At 40.1% G+C, this 15,841-nt stretch overlaps 1 protein-coding gene across 3 annotated transcripts; it reads left to right on the forward strand.

Annotated features, from left to right (window-relative positions):
• The first annotated feature begins 2,462 nt into the window (after positions 1-2,462).
• LOC122021695 (protein RTF1 homolog) lies at positions 2,463-5,785 on the forward strand. Of its 3 annotated transcripts, none has more exons than XR_006122609.1 (3): positions 2,463-2,613; positions 2,980-5,056; positions 5,545-5,785. XR_006122609.1 is itself a non-coding variant. In XM_042579850.1 (3 exons), exon 2 carries the CDS (start codon positions 2,995-2,997, stop codon positions 4,984-4,986), a length of 1,992 nt encoding a protein of 663 aa, XP_042435784.1. In that variant the 5' UTR covers positions 2,463-2,705; positions 2,980-2,994; the 3' UTR covers positions 4,987-5,015; positions 5,545-5,785. The 3 variants fall into 3 exon arrangements, 2 of the variants coding, with proteins under 2 accessions (XP_042435784.1, XP_042435783.1); XM_042579850.1 differs by having other exon boundaries at positions 2,463-2,705; positions 2,980-5,015; XM_042579849.1 differs by having other exon boundaries at positions 2,980-5,015.
• The last annotated feature ends 10,056 nt before the right edge of the window (positions 5,786-15,841 follow it).

Below are 15,841 nucleotides of genomic sequence, written 5' to 3' on the forward strand. Positions count from 1 at the left end.
AGGTAGAAGGAAAATCCTAGTGAGTGAAGCTAGGTGAAAGTCCCGGTGAGTGAAGCCGGGCAGCAGGGAAAGTCCTAGTGAGTGAAGCCAGGCAAATGAGAAGTCCCATTGAGTGAAGCTAGGCAGAAGGAAAGTCCTGGTAAGTGAAGCCAGACATAGAAAATTCAGATGGATCAAGTTTGATCAGACATCTGGTGTTGGGAAGCCCAAGTAGGTCAAAGGGATTGACCGGATACTTGACACGGGAAATCCAGGTGGATCAAGGTTGATCGGACACCTGGTGGAGATAAGTCCAAGTGGGTCAAGGATGACCGGACACTTGACACGAGGATAAAAGTCCAAGTGGGTTAAAGGGATTGACTGGACACTTGGTTAGGGAGTCCTAGCAGGTCAAGGGTGACCGGATGCTAGGCATGATGTACCAACAGGTCATGGTTGATCGGATGTTGGTTTAGGGGACTTTGGACTTGCTTTTGGGCAAAAACAAGAGCTGGATCAATCAACCGATCGATTGGCTCATGCCCAATCGATCGGCCGATCGATTGAGAGAGTCCCCGCAACAAGCCTCCTCCCAATCGATCAGTGGATCGATTAGGGAGAAGTGTCGCGCGAACAGAAAGCCTCCCAATTGATCAGCCGATCGATTGGGAGCCTCCAATTTATCGGACGATCGATTGGGAGGTGCGATTTTGCACGATAAGCCCTGGATCAATCAGCCGATCGATCCAAGCGATTCCCAAGAGCACAGAGGCACTCTAGATCGATCGGCCAATCGATCCAAAGCCTCCCCGATCGATTGGGAGCAATTCAATCGATCGGGATCCGACCGTTGGCGCTGGATAAAGCCGTTGACGTGCGATTCCTTCGCCATTGCTCGCACTGTTCACTCCCGATCTATACAGCGATCTTCGAGGGTTCTTCTCCAGAGCTCATCGCCAGTTCTTGAAGCTTCTTGGAGCAGCGTTTCCAAGGTCAAGAGGCATCCCAAGCAAGAGGAAGAAGCTAGCTAGAGTTTATTGTACACAATCTTGTAAGATTTACTTGTATTTGCTTCTTCTTCTCTTCTTGTTTGTTGTGTGAGTTTGTAAAGGCTTCTCCGCCTTTGGTAGTTACCGTAAAGGAGTGTTTTCATAGTGGAGAGTGCTCGTGTGTGTGGATCCTTGGATTAGTCGCCTCATCTTGAGGTGGATACCAAGTAAATCCTTTGTGTTAGCGTTGTATGTTTTGTTTCTTGTATTTCCGCTGCATATCATTGAAGAAACGAGCAACGAAGAGCACGAGGAGCGCGACGAGTTATTCACCCCCCCTCCCCCCCCTCTTGCTACATATTTGGTCCCAACACATATTTTATTAACTTCATAGATGATTATTCTCGATTTGGCTATCTATACCTTATTCATAATAAGTCACAATATTTGAACATGTTCAAAGTTGTCAAAGCCGAAGTTGAAAATCAACTAGGTAAGAAAATTAAGGTCATTAGATCCGATCGTGGAGATGAATATTACGATTGATATGATGAATTAGATGAACAACCCTAAGACCTTTTGCGAATTACCTTGCCAAGTGTGGGATTGTGCCGCAGTATACCATGCTTGGTACTTCAGTTAGAATGATGTAGTTGAGTGATGCAATCATACCTTAAAAGATATAGTAAGAAGTATAATGCATTTCAGTTCTTTATTTGAATCTTTGTGAGATGAAGTACTTAAGACTGTATTTTACCTACTTAACAGAGTATCTAATAAGACAGTAACTAAAATCTCATACAAGATGTGGATGGATAGGAAATCTAACATTAGACATTTACACATCTAGGGTTATCCAGCTTAGGCTTGGTCTTATAAGTCTAACTTAAGGAAACTAGACCGAAATATTGTTAGTTGAAATTTTATTAGTTATTCAGAAAAGTCCAGAGGATATAAATTTGATGATCCTCTAATAGATCATTCTTTCAAATGGAAAACACTAAAAATGAAGAATATCTTCCTATGATCATTGGTTTAAGAATGATCCTGACTAAGCGCATTATTTTCCTTCTGAAGTCCACTGACTTGTTTCACTGACATTTTAACTATCCAGGCAAATCCTCAGAATTTAGTTGTTGCGGCGTAATTTTGTTGTCATTTCATTGCTTTAATGTTTTACATTTTAATATATTTTTAAAATTATATGTATATATTTTTAAAATTTTAATCAATTTCTAAAAACTTATTTAAGGTTTAGAATATGTTTATATAATTTTTAGAACTTATTTAAGAGATCTAAATAACAATGAAATGAAATGAGATGCGTCACTCTTTTGTAATATTTATAAATAAGTGGGGCAAAATCGCAAATCTCCGCAACAGATGCCCTAACGTAAACATTTGAATTTGCTTGCATGATGGGCCGATCGGCAGCCCATTCGCTCTCCGAACGTCTCTTAAAGCCCTCGGCGTCTCCTTCCCAAGTTTGATTCGCAACCACCGCAAAATCGAAGCAACGAAGGGCGAAGCGGCAGCAGCCGGTGCTCGCCGCCATGACAACCGAAACCCTAGTCGGATAACCTTTCTTCCGATCGGCCTGTCGCCTCGGCATCCATCTGATTCTCTCTTCGTGCACAGCGATCGGGTTGGTGCCCTTCGCCTGAAATTCTTCCTTTTGCAATGCCAACTTGTTCGGCCAGATCCCTTCTTGGACTTTCGGTTTCACTTCATTCATCGGTATGCGTATCGTCGTTGTGGTTTTATGATAATAAGGATCTCATTTTGTGTTTCTCTCTGATTTTTGCGTGGGTATCGATTTCGTATGGGGGAATTGGTTTTTTTCGGACGATCGCCATTTGGATCCAAGTTTTCATGGTCGTCATGTTCGTTGGATGGAATGTTGAATCAATTTAGAGTTTTTCGGAACCTTGTTGTTTTGTTGCTTGTTTTTTGGTCGATCTCATTAAAGAGTAAGGGTGTTAATGTGTTGATGTTTTGGCATATATTTCAGCGGGGATAGGACGCAATGGCCGATTTGGAGAACTTGCTATTGCAGGCTGCAGGGAGGACGGGGTCTGGCCGGAGGAACAACAACAATTCACGTTCACAATCGAGGTGGAGGCGGGACAACTCTTATTCTGATGGAAGCGATTCCAAGGATGATGATTTGGATAATCTGAAGTACAAAAACCGAAAATCATCGGGCTCCCAGATTCCGGTGAAGAAGAGGTTTGACCTACCGGAGTCAGGCACGAGGAGTGGCTGGAGGGATGAGGACGGCGGTGAAGGAGGCAGGCATAGCGATGAAGATTCCGATAGTGCACCCTCCGTTGGGAGTGATCTTTACAAGGATGACGCAGATAAAGAAGAACTTGGTAAGATGTCTGAACTGGACAGGGAGATGATTTTGGCGGAAAGGAGTACAAAGATAGATGATTACAAGCTAAAAAAGATGGCAAGAGCATCATCTTCAAAGATGGAAAGAAATCGGAAGGAGAGCTCTCCTGTTCCACCTCATGGTCGCTCGTCTGCCCGGAATGACAAAACTGCAGCAAAGAGTGCTTTGAATGAGCTGAGAGCTAAGAGAATGAGACAACAAGATCCTGATGGTTACCGCAGCCGGCTGGGGGATTTGACCGGGGAAGGAAGTAGTGGCTTTCGTCTCCGTGATTCTTCTCCCCCTAAACATAGAACTCTTGGTACAGCTGCAAGTCCTCCCAGTGATAATAGCAATGAAGGTGAGAGTGGAGGCAGAGCTGACAGTGACAATGAAAGGTACCGTGATGATAATAAAAGGGATGATGATTTGGATGATCTATCCCCCTCAGGATTGGATGCACCAAAGTTTGAGGATGTTAAAGAGATAACAATCAGGAGGTCAAAGCTGGTGAAGTGGTTCATGGAACCCTTTTTTGAAGAGCTTATTGCAGGATGCTTTGTACGTCTTGGTATTGGGAAGACACGCACGGGGAAGCCCAAATACAAGCTATGCTTAGTCAGGAATGTGGATGCGACTGACCCTGAAAAATACTACAAACTAGAACATTATACCACCTACAAATGGCTGAATTGCATATGGGGTAGTGATTCCTCAGCTGCTAGATGGCAGATGGCCATGGTCTCAGATTCTCCACCACTTATAGATGAATTCAATGAGTGGAAATGGGAAGTGGAGAAGGGCAATGGTCGGATGCCAACCCGTCAGGAGGTGCTCGATAAGAAGGCTGAAATTCAGAAGATCAGTAATTTTGTGTATTCAGCAGCTACTGTGAAACAGATGCTGCTAGAGAAGAAGTCGGCCTCACTGAGACCAGTCAATATTGCTGTTGAGAAGGACCGACTTAGGGAGAAATTGGAAGTTGCCCAAAATCGTCGTGATACAACAGAGATGGGGAGGATTAAGGCAAGGTTGAAAGAGCTGGAAAACATGTCTCAAGGGACAAAGAAGATTGATGAAAAGGCTGTTAGGTTGGCAGAGATGAACAGAAAAAACCGAGCTGAGAACTTCAAGAATGCCTCAGCATTGAAACCAGTAAACACTGCCTTGAAGGCTGGGGAGGCTGGCTATGATCCATTTTCACGGAGATGGACAAGATCGTCAAATTATTATATCTCAAAATTTGGAGGAGATGACAATTCAACAACTGTGGATATCGAGCAAGGCAAAGTTGAGGTGGATGGAGATGTAAATGAAGCAATAAAAATGAACGTGGTGGAGACTGGTGAGGCTGCAACTGCTGCTGCATTGAAAGCTGCAGCTGGCGCTGGTAAGCTGGTAGATACAAGCGCACCTGTAGACCGTGGCACAGCCTCAAATTCCCTGCATGATTTTGAACTGCCAATCTCATTGGCTGTGCTGCAGAAATTTGGAGGTCCTCAGGGTGTGCATCAGGGCTTTATGGCAAGGAAACAGAAAATAGAAGCCACTTATGGGTACAAGGTACCTGACAGCGATGGGCGGAGACATCCTTTGATTTTGACAATCAGTGATTATAAACGTCGAAGGGGCTTGCTGTAAACCTGCACCCGTTTCAAGCAATTTAGTTCGTAAGTGGATACATATCAAGTATTTTGTCAATATTTTAAAGGTGCTTAAAATTTTGCTTCTAATTATCAATTGCTCATCTTTGGTTCTAGTAGTTATATAAGGATAACCTTTGGAAATGAGAATTTAGTTCATGTAATGCAGTTGCTACTTGTTTGTTTAGTCTATTATAGTTTTGTCACTGGTTAGTAAGATTTCACACTTCCACTAGCCGTTTATATCTCATGCGATCCTGATTGTTTTAAGCAATAGAAAGCAATGCCCCCTACTTTAGTGACCAATCATGCAGTCGTAAAGATCCTTGTAGATTCGTAGTAGTCTCTCCGAAGAGTTCAATCTTGTATGACTTGTAGAGCTAATTAAACATGCTATCCTGACCATTGGAGATACTCATTTAATTAGTTGTGACCTTAGAATTAAGTATAATTAAAAATATCAAGTTCTAGTTCACTTAGAAAGGAACAATAATTGTCAACTTAAAAAAAATACAATTGTCAATATCGACTTATGTTTGTGCTCCAATTCTTGCAGGTTTCTTATTTGGATGCTTTGCAAACCAATGCAACTTTGGCCTGTAACCACAGTGAAACTAATGCGACACCAGCAAAGCTATTTCGCATAGTTCCTCCAATAGACCTTTTGCTACCCAAGTAATTTTTTTTGTGCAATTTCAATTTTGAAGGAACTTACATAATTTCTATAGCCATTTATTATGTGGCAGCTTCACGTTCGAATTCTTATGCCAATAAGATCTACAATGTGGTTGTTTATACTTTTTTGAGTTATTGTTTCAACTCCATGTTTGCTTATGCAAATCCCATGGGCCATCATTTCTTCATAATATGCCACATTTTTTCTTTTTCTGTGTGTCAAATGACTGTGTGTACAAGCTAGTTTATCACTCATGGAAAGAGATGATATGACCAGTTATAATTCATATTCCTCATGAGACTTCTTGATGCGAATTCACCTCGTCTCAGTTTTGCAGACATGTTTTTTTGTTACTTATTTTATGCTCGTTCGGTAATAAAATGACTCAACCACTTTTCTATTCGATTTTATCTGGTTTGCATCCATTCTCTTATTTAAAAAAATAATAAAAAATCATTAATAATTGTGGGCATTTTTTTTCTCGTAGTAGTTGTGCTGCGTGGTACTACCACCAATACTAATATACTATCTACCCTTCACCTTCATAGCTCATGGCTACACCTACACATCCCTGCCCCTGGGCAAAACTTGTGGCCGTATTTTCTAAAATAATTATAATTAAGATATAAGATAATTAATAATTTAATAATATTTATGTTACATGGTCCTTGTAATAAAACTTGAATTAATTTTGAATCAAATGGTTAGATTTTCTATTTTTTTTTTAAAAAAAAAGATTTTATTTTATTTTTGTAAAATGTCTCATTTTCGATCATACGATAAATACCGACTGTCGGCTGCCTTTGCGCCTTCAGCGACAGAGAGAGCGAAGAGAGCGAGAGAGGGAGAGATGGGTTTGAGCTCCTTCGTCGAGGTCGATCTCAATTCCCCCTTCCCTATGGCGTCTTCCGCCCCTCTTCCGCCTGCGGCGGAGGTGATGACGCCGCTCCGCGTCCCGGAGTCGCCATCAGGGACTTCGTCCTCGACCTCTCCGTACTCTCGTCCGCCGGCCCCTTCCTCAAGAACTCCCCTTGCTTTCTCCAGGTTGGCTCTCTCTTCTCGTTTTACCAGTTGTACAGCTGCGATGGAGGCGTTTTCGTGGACTGAGTTGGAGTTGGGAATTACGATTTTGGAATGATCTCGGTCTTTTCTCGTTAAAAATGGGATTTTTTTTCACTATAGAAAGTAATATTTTGTATTATCAAGAAAATAGATCTAAAGAGAAAGTACCAGTTGCTGTTTGATAAAAAGCTATGGTGATCTGACATGTCTACTGGAAAAAACTGTTTCGTACTCAATTTTACGGCGATTTAAGTTTAATTTAAGTGATGGGAGCTCATCTAAGAAATTTAAGTGAATTTGATGTTGCATTATATAAGTGATGTTTTAGTGCAGATGCTTCACTTACATTGCTAACTTATGGAGCTTGTTGATAGTAACAAAAACAAAAGACCCTCTTGCTGAGAGTGTAAAGCTGTTTTTTTTTTTAAATGCCTTGCAACAATGCTAACTATATCCTAGTTAATTGTTAAGTGGGCAATGAAATGCTTCCAGTTAAAAACCACACAAATCTCAAATAGGGCGAGGGGGCATTTTGTATCTGATCATCTGTTTTCTGTTCCAGGCTCCTTTTTATATTTCTCTACTATGTTTGAGTTGCTAATATTGTCTCTCAAAACAGGCATCTGTTAACATGTTTGTGGGATTGGGACGGCCTGCTTGGAAGGAGGCGCGATTGACTTCACAGAGACTTCTCTCTGGTACTTCATTCCAGTTCACAGCACCTATGCTATAGAGATGCTTTTAAATTTTGTGTTGCTTTGATTTTGGGTTCCAATGTTTTCTAGCATTCTACTTTGAAGACGGCAGCATTGAAATCATCAATTTATGGTAAGTTCTGAAGCTCATAAGAGTTCCTAAGATTGACATACAAAGACAATTCATAGACTTTGATATCCGAACCTTGATTTTATTTCTCGATGTAAGACTTGGAAATTTATACTGGCAGTATTCTCATTCTTGATTTATTTGATTAGCTCATCGATTAGACTACAAATCATGGATAGGTAAAATCCCACATTAGGTAATCACACTATCCTTCACTTATGTGTCAAGATACTTATCAGCCCTTGTTGGTGCAGGATTTTTGTGAGACAATTATTTCTAAATTTGCTTTGTAGCTTCATAATGTTGGTTTCACGGAGCTGACCACTTATCTTGTGCGAGAAAATTAAAAATTAATTTTTTGCTAATATTTAATTTGATGGGTAATAAATTGCACAGCTCAAAAGGATCATGAATTAGCATACTAAATAGTCACACTTTTAGATGTTCTCCTGTTGATCTGTATGTTCTCACCCCATGTTCTATTGCACCATAGACTTCTATATATTTGAATTGGATCATCGACAAGGTCAAAATTATTTTTAAGTTTATGTACATATAACTTTCTTATCTTGTCTCATTTTTTTCCTGATTACCTACAGAATGAATTAGGTTTAGTTAAGTTAATCTGGATATATGGCTTATTCTCATTTAAAAACTGAGATATAATCAAATTAACAGGTGCATAGCCAATGTAAATATGTAACTTCCATACTTTACCCAATGTGCATGATTGACAATTTCAACAACAATAGCCAAGCCTTATCCCATTAGGTAGGGTCGGCTATATGAATCCTTTTACGCCATTAAACTCTATCTCCTACTATATCATCATCTATACTTAAATAAATTTTATCTTTTTTAATTGTTGCTAACCAAGTCTTTTTTTATCTTTCTCTTCCTCGTTTGATATCCATGTTTGTCATAGTTTCACATCGTCTAACTAGAGTATTTATTGGTCGTCTAAGTATATTCTAATACCATCTTAAACGTCTTTCGAAGTTTTTCCTCCATTGATGCAACTCTGACTTTCTTTCTAATACTCTAATTTCTTATTCTGTCCATCCTCGTATGTCCACATTAGGGGTGCAAACAAATCGAGCCGGCTAGTAAGCTTTTCGAGCCGGTTCGAATAATATTTGATTCGCATTCAAAATTATCGAGCTTGAGCCGAACTCGAACATGTTCAATACTGTTTTTGAGTTGAATTCGAATCCACAATAATTTGTTCGAGTGTTCGCGAGCACTTGCGTGCTTTTATTTAATTGATTATATATTTATTTTTTATAGATAACTTAGTAATAAATAATGATTAATGGTTTATATTCTAATCGGTTATTGGGTTAATGGGTTAAAGGGTACCCATCCATTACTATTTGCACCTTTCACTAACCGTATAAAACTAATAACCCTAATGTTTACAAACCCTAATCTGCTTCGAGCTTTTGCCCTTTAATGCTGCCACTGCAAACATCAACGAGTGGAAGGAGATAGCCCTTCTTTGAGCCTTCGATGCCACCGCTGCAAGCATCAATGAGTGGAAGGAGGTTGAAGGCGATGAGCTGACCATAGAAAGCTAAGAGTAGAATTGTTGAGGTCGCGTGATCGTGCTTCTACTGGTCGAGAACTCGGGATTTAAAGAGTGGAGATCATACGCAAGCTTCTTTCTCCGCTTCAACGTTCTTCATCAAGGAAAATCTGAGACGTAAGTCTTGGTGCAATATCTCTTGGGTCAGGTTGACCAGGTTGACTAAACTTGAGTTGACTCAAGCGTGAGTCTTGATTTTTGGGTTTTGATGTTTGACAATACATGGAGATTGCAGATGCAATTGTCCGATTAGGGAGATTGTTGATACAATTCCCCTCTGGTCAAGGACTGACTAGGATGTGAAGAAGAATCAAGTAGGTCAAAGGGTTGACCAGATACTTGACTGGGAAAGTCCTAACTAGAGGTTAGGCTGATAGAAAGTCCTGGTGAGTGAAGCTAGGTAGGTGAAAGTCCCGGTGAGTGAAGCCGAGCAATGGAAAAATCCTGGTGAGTAAAGCCAGGTGAAAATCCTAGTGAGTGAAGGTAGGTGAAAGTCCTGGTGAGTGAAGTTTGGAAGATTGAAAGTCCTAGTGAGTGACGCTAGGCAGATGGAAAGACCTCGTAAGTGAAGCCAGGCACGTGGAGATCCAGGTGGGTCAAGGTTGATCGGACACCTGGTGTTGGGAAGTCCAAGTAGGTCAAAGGATTAATCGGATACTTGACACGAAGAAATACAGATGGGTCAAGGGTGACCAGACATCTGGTGAAAGTCCAAGTGAGTTATGGAGGACCGGACACTCAACACGAGATGGTAAGTCTAAGTAGGTCAAGGTTGACCGAATACTTAGCACGAGGAGAAAAGTCTAAGTGGGTCAAAGGGTTGATCGGACACTTGGTGAAATAGTCCCAGCAGGTCAAGGTTGACCCGATGCTAGGCATGAGGAGTTCCAACAGGTCATGGTTGACCGGATGTTGGATATGACGATCCTAGACTTAGTTTAAGCAAGTCAAGGGGAAGTGAATCGATCAACCAATCGATTGAACAACGGTTCAATTGATCAGCCAATCGATTGCCGTAGTGCTACGACAAACAACATCCCAATCGATTAGCTGATCGATTGGGAAGAAATGTCGCGATCACAGAATGGTTCCCAATCGATCAACCGATCGATTGGGCATCTCTAATCGATCAGCCGATCGATTGGGCACCTCTAATCGATCAACCGATCGATTGGGGCTATTTCTTGCGCGTGGACACGAGGGAGGCTGAATCAATCAGCTGATCGATTCAAGCCTCCCCAATTGATTGGTCAATCGATTAGGAAACTACCGTTGCGCAGGATGCAGGTTGTGGACGGTTGAGATTTCTGCGATTTGACGTGACAATCGATTGAGAGCAAGCCCAATCGATTGGGAGCCCTAGGAGCGCACAGTATAAAGCCTGTGGCGAGCTTTCTTCTCAGCAGCGCTTTTTCTCGACACACGATTCTCTCCTATGATCTTTCCACCAATTCTTGAAGTTTCTTGGGGATAAGTGCTGGTGCACTTCCAAGAGTCAAGAGGTGATCTACATCAACAAGAGCAAGCAATAAAAGGTTTTTATTTATACACTTGTGTATTTTCTTCTTGTTTGAGTGCATCTTGTTGTGAGGAGATTGTACGAAGTTTCTCCACCTCCGGTAATTACCGAGAATGAGTGTTTTTATTAGTGGAGTGTGTGTCGTGTATAGATCCTTGGATTAGTCACCTCTTCTTGAGGTGGATACCAAGTAAATCCTTGTGTTAGCGTTGTAAGTGTTGCTTCGAGTTCATTCCGCTGCATATCATCATCACGAAGCAAGACAGCGAAGCGCGACGAGCTTTTCTCCCCCTCGGATAAACCAACCCTAACAAGTGGTATCAGAGCGAGGATGCTCTTTACCAGAATTATCGTCGGAAGGGGCAAAGAGCTAGAGGGAGAAGAAGTTGAAGCAAATTTCAAAAGTCAAAACTTCATCAAAAGGCTCAACTTCAAATGGAATCCCAAAATAGACTTGGATTTGACACAAGGGTACTTCCACAATACATATCGACAAGCTTCGATTCTTGGAAATCAAGAATCGAAAACTTCTTGATGATGGAGATAGAGCAATAGTTTGCTCTAATAGAAGACTTTGAAGCTCTAACAAATTCAAAGGGCAAGCTCCTCAAGAAGAACAAATGGAGTCAAGAGCAAATTCAAAGGAGCGAGGCAAATGACAAGGTGATCAAGCTATTAGTTAACTTATTTCCAAGCAATATTTTGACTTAAATTGGAGAATTCGAGGATGCCAAGGAGCTTTGGAGCAAATTGACGAAGATTCATGAGGTTCCCTCCACTATACCAAATCAAGAGAAATTCAAAGAGGGCGACTCATTGGATCAAGACCAAGAGAAAGAGGACTTCGAGGTTGAGAGATGCTCAACATCGGAAGAAGAAGAACAAGAAGCTTCATCCTCCACAAAGTGCAAGGAAAAAGGCGAGGAGGGAGCATACTCCTTGTTTCATGTACATGAGCATAACATTACCAGAGCTAATGTCCAAAGGGGAAGAAATCGGTCAAGCCTAAAGGAGGAAGTTCAAGTCAAGGGGGAGCTCGTAAAAGCAAACCCAATGTATCATTTATTGAACCAGTTCCTTTAAGTAATGCTATTTACCATAAAAATAGGAGGCATGATAAAATTAAAGAAAAATATGTAGCTCTTCATGTCAAGATTACCTCACCTAAGGTTAGGAATATAGATAAACTAGGCAAGAACACTGAGAATTTTAATTATAGGCCTAAAAATAGAAATGCTCATAGAAATCAAGAAAAATCCAAAACTATGGATTTAATGATGGAAAATCAAGTCTTGAGGTCAAGACTTGATAAAATAGAAAAGACCCTAAAAATGATGGAAAATCTTATTAAGGGTCAAAATGAGCATAACCTAGGGATAGGAGCACAAAGGTCATCCAATGGTAGGAAGGGTTTAGGATACAAACCTCAAGCCAAGAAGGATGTTCCTTCTTATCATAGGGTTCAATATAGCTATGGAACCAATCCTAGGTCTAGTGGTCAAGTAAAAAACACCAGGGAAGTTATCCCTAAAAGTGTTTTTGCAATGAGTAAAGTGGCTAAGACTTCTAAGAAGTCTAATTAAGTCACTAAGAAGGTCACAAGGGAAGCTATCCCTAGAGTTGACCTAGAGGAGGTGACCAAGACTTCTAAGAAGCCTAGAAAGGCCATTATGAAGGTATCTAGGGAAGTTATCCCTAGTGAATGTCTTGATCATCCAAGGAGCACCAATAGGTTTTGGATTCCTAGGAGCATATTCTCTACACCATAGAGGGTTAGAGAGTGTCAACTCAAATTGGAATGGTAGTTAACCCAACCTTAATGAAGTTGACACTTGGAGAGCATTTTCAAGGTTAGTGTTAACCTTTGAAAATTCGGTGGATAAAATGTGTGTTCTTTGGAAGAGTAAAATGTGCCAAAATTTGAGGAATTTCACTTAATTTAAATTGACACACTTGAGAAAAGCATAAGAAATGCCAAGTTGAGATTTTGGTATTTTCTTAAGGAGTTAAGGGCAAGTTTAAGTCTTAATTTAATTGATTACTTTTTGGAAGAGTAAAATATGTCAAATCTTGAGAAATTACACATAATTTAAATTGATACAATTAAGGAAAGGCAAAAGAAATGCCAAGTTGGATTTTGGCATTTTCTTAAAAAAAAAGGGGGCAATTTAGATCTATTTTAGGTTTAGCTAAGGATTTAAGATACTTAGATAGATGATCTAGGTATATTTTATTTATGCTAATTGTCATGCTTTGTTTGTCCATCATATGTCATGACATCATGTTTAGCATTCATGATTATTATGAAAAACACAAAAATACCATGTCATACATACATCATGTAGCTATAGTATATTTTCTTTTGAAAATTATTTCTATTTTGATGTATGCCATAAAATCATCATGCATTATTTAATTTCCTTGCAATTAAGGACAATGACATTTACTAGCAAGTGACATCCTAGGTGGATGTTTATAATTCTTACAATGCCTAGATAGATATGCATGATCCCTAGTTTAGAGCAAAATCAAAAACATCTCACAAGGACTATAAGGTGATTTGTATGTGTTTTAGTACACATTAGATACAAGTGAGATGTTAGGATGATGAACAAGACTCAAGATGTTGATTTAATGCATCTTTTTGAGTTTTGAATTCATCAAAACACATAGTTATGTGACCTCCAATCATTGGGAAAGCTAATGTACAAGTCATGTGCATTGAGCCCAAAGAACATGGTTGGAAATTGGTTTTGAAAAGCATTTTAAATATACTTTGGAAAACCTTAGTGAAGACTATCTTTTGATAGTAATCACTATTGTAAAGTTAGACACAAACTTGGAAGAAACATTGAAGTTTTTACAAGTTTTCAAGTTTGTGTCAATCTTTGAAAATAAAATATATTTTCTTAGAAAATTATTTTTCCATGATAGTATATACCCTAAATAAAGTCTACAAGAGTTTTTGTGATTTTTAGAATTTTGTAGAATTTTTGGGGAGTTTTTGAATCTTGCTGAAATTGAATTTCAAGAAATCAGACCTCCAATTGATCAGTCGATTGTTTAGAGTGTCTCAATCGATCGGGCGATCGATTAGAGTGTCTCAATCGATCGGGCGATCGATTGAGACGGGTATTGTAGCGAGCAGAAGCTCGTTGAATCGATCATCCGATCGATTCAACCATGCCTGGATCGATTCAAAGGCACTTTCTGCAAGCAGAAGCTCGCGAAATTGATCAGTGGGTCGATTGAATGGTGTCAATCGATTGAGACCCAATTCCAATCGATTGAAAAGGTTGATTTTGACTGGGAAATCCCGATTTCAACACTTTAAACCATTTTTAGTGTAGGTAACCATTCCTAATCCCTTGAAACACATTTGTATATATTTAGGGGAAGTTTTCATAATGAAAACAATGATGGAGTGGTTAAGGAAGACTAAGTTGAAGTTTAGGTTGAGGTTTAGTTTCAATATTGGATTTTTTTTAACTTCAGAACCTCTAATTTTGGGTTTCCTAAAGGTTTAGGAATTCCAAGTCATTGTTGGTGCAATGACAGAAGCTTGAAGCATGTTTTTAGGAAGAGCTACTCTTTAAAAACATGAAAATATTTTTTCGAAACCATTGAAGGTGGTAAATCCTTCGTTTAGAAAAATGCTCAAGGTTGAGCATTGGAACAATGGAAGATTGGATATCTTCATTGTAGAAAAAGAGCATGCTCAAGGATGAGCATTAGATACAATGAAGGGTATGAGACCTTCATTAGGATTATGAAATGGAATAATGCTCATGGGTGAGCATTAGTTATAATGAAGGGTATGAGACCTTCATTGTTGACTTGGTTGATGCTCAAGGGTGAGCATTGAATACGAAGGGTATGAGACTTTCATTGTGGTATTGTGACCAACATGTGAGGTTGTGAACAACGTTGAGTAACTCTTCAGGGGGAGAGCTTTTGATGTGTGCCATGGGGAGAATGTAGGGTTTAAGTTAGGCCTTTGTCCCTCTAGGAAAGTTTGGGGGAGAATGTAAGATCTATATTATGCCTTCATTATCCAAAGGGGGAGTTTGCCCTCTAGGAAGGAAAAGAATGAAGGAAACCCTCATTCATGCCTTGGCATGAAAAGAAGTTGAGGTTCTGGGATTAGCCTAACTTAAATGTATTGTCAAACATCAAAAAGGGGGAGATTGTTGTGCAATATCCCTTGGGTTAGGTTGACTAGGTTAACTAAACTTGAGTTGGCTCAAGCTTGACTCTTGATGTTTGGGTTTCGATGCTTGACAATACATGGAGATTGCAGATGCAATCGTCTGATTAGGAAGATTGTTGATACAATTCTCCTCTGGTCAAGGACTAACCAGTTGGATGTGAAGAAGAGTGCTGATCGATTGGGAAAAAATTTCGCGAACACAGAATGGTTCTCAATCGATCAGCCAATCGATTGGGTACCTCCAATCGATCAGTCGATCGATTGGGCACCGCTAATCGATTAGCCGATCGATTGGGGCTGTTTCTCGCGCGTGGACGCGAGGGAGGTTGAATCGATCAGCTTATCGATTTAAGCCTCCCCAATTGATTGGGAAACGACCGTTGTGCGAGATGCAGGTTGTGTACGATTGAGATTGCTGTGATCTGATGTGCCAAGCCCAATCGATTGGGAGCCCTAGGAGCGCACAGTATAAAGCCTGTGGCGAGCTTTCTTCTCAATAGCGCTTTTTCTCAACGTACACGATTCTCTCTGACGATCTTTCCACCAGTTCTTGAAGTTTCTTGGGGATAAGTGCTGGTGCACTTCCAACAATCAAGAGGTGATCTACATCAACAAGAGCAAGCAAGAAAAGATTTTTATTTATACACTTGTGTATTTTCTTCTTGTTTGAGTGCATCTTGTTGTGAGGAGATTGTACGAGGTTTCTTCACCTCTGGTAATTACCGAGAATGAGTGTTTTTATTACTGGAGTGTGTGTCGTGTGTGGATCCTTGGATTAGTCACCTCGTTTTTAGGTGGATACCAAGTAAATCCTTGTGTTAGCGTTGTAAGTGTTGCTTCGAGTTCATTCCGCTGCATATCATCATCACGAAACAAGACAACGAAGCGCGACGAACTATTCATCCCCCTAGCACAAACCGACCCTAACAGTAAGTCTCTTCTTTCTCTTCTCAATCTCTCTCTCTTTTTTTTTTTT

Source organism: Zingiber officinale, chromosome 9A, assembly GCF_018446385.1.
Source record: "Zingiber officinale cultivar Zhangliang chromosome 9A, Zo_v1.1, whole genome shotgun sequence".
Classification (NCBI taxonomy): domain Eukaryota; kingdom Viridiplantae; phylum Streptophyta; class Magnoliopsida; order Zingiberales; family Zingiberaceae; genus Zingiber; species Zingiber officinale.

What these genes read in the sequence shown, in the direction of transcription:
- LOC122021695 (XM_042579850.1), top strand. Translation starts at nt 2,995, where the DNA reads ATGGCCGATTTGGAGAACTTGCTATTGCAGGCTGCAGGGAGGACGGGG.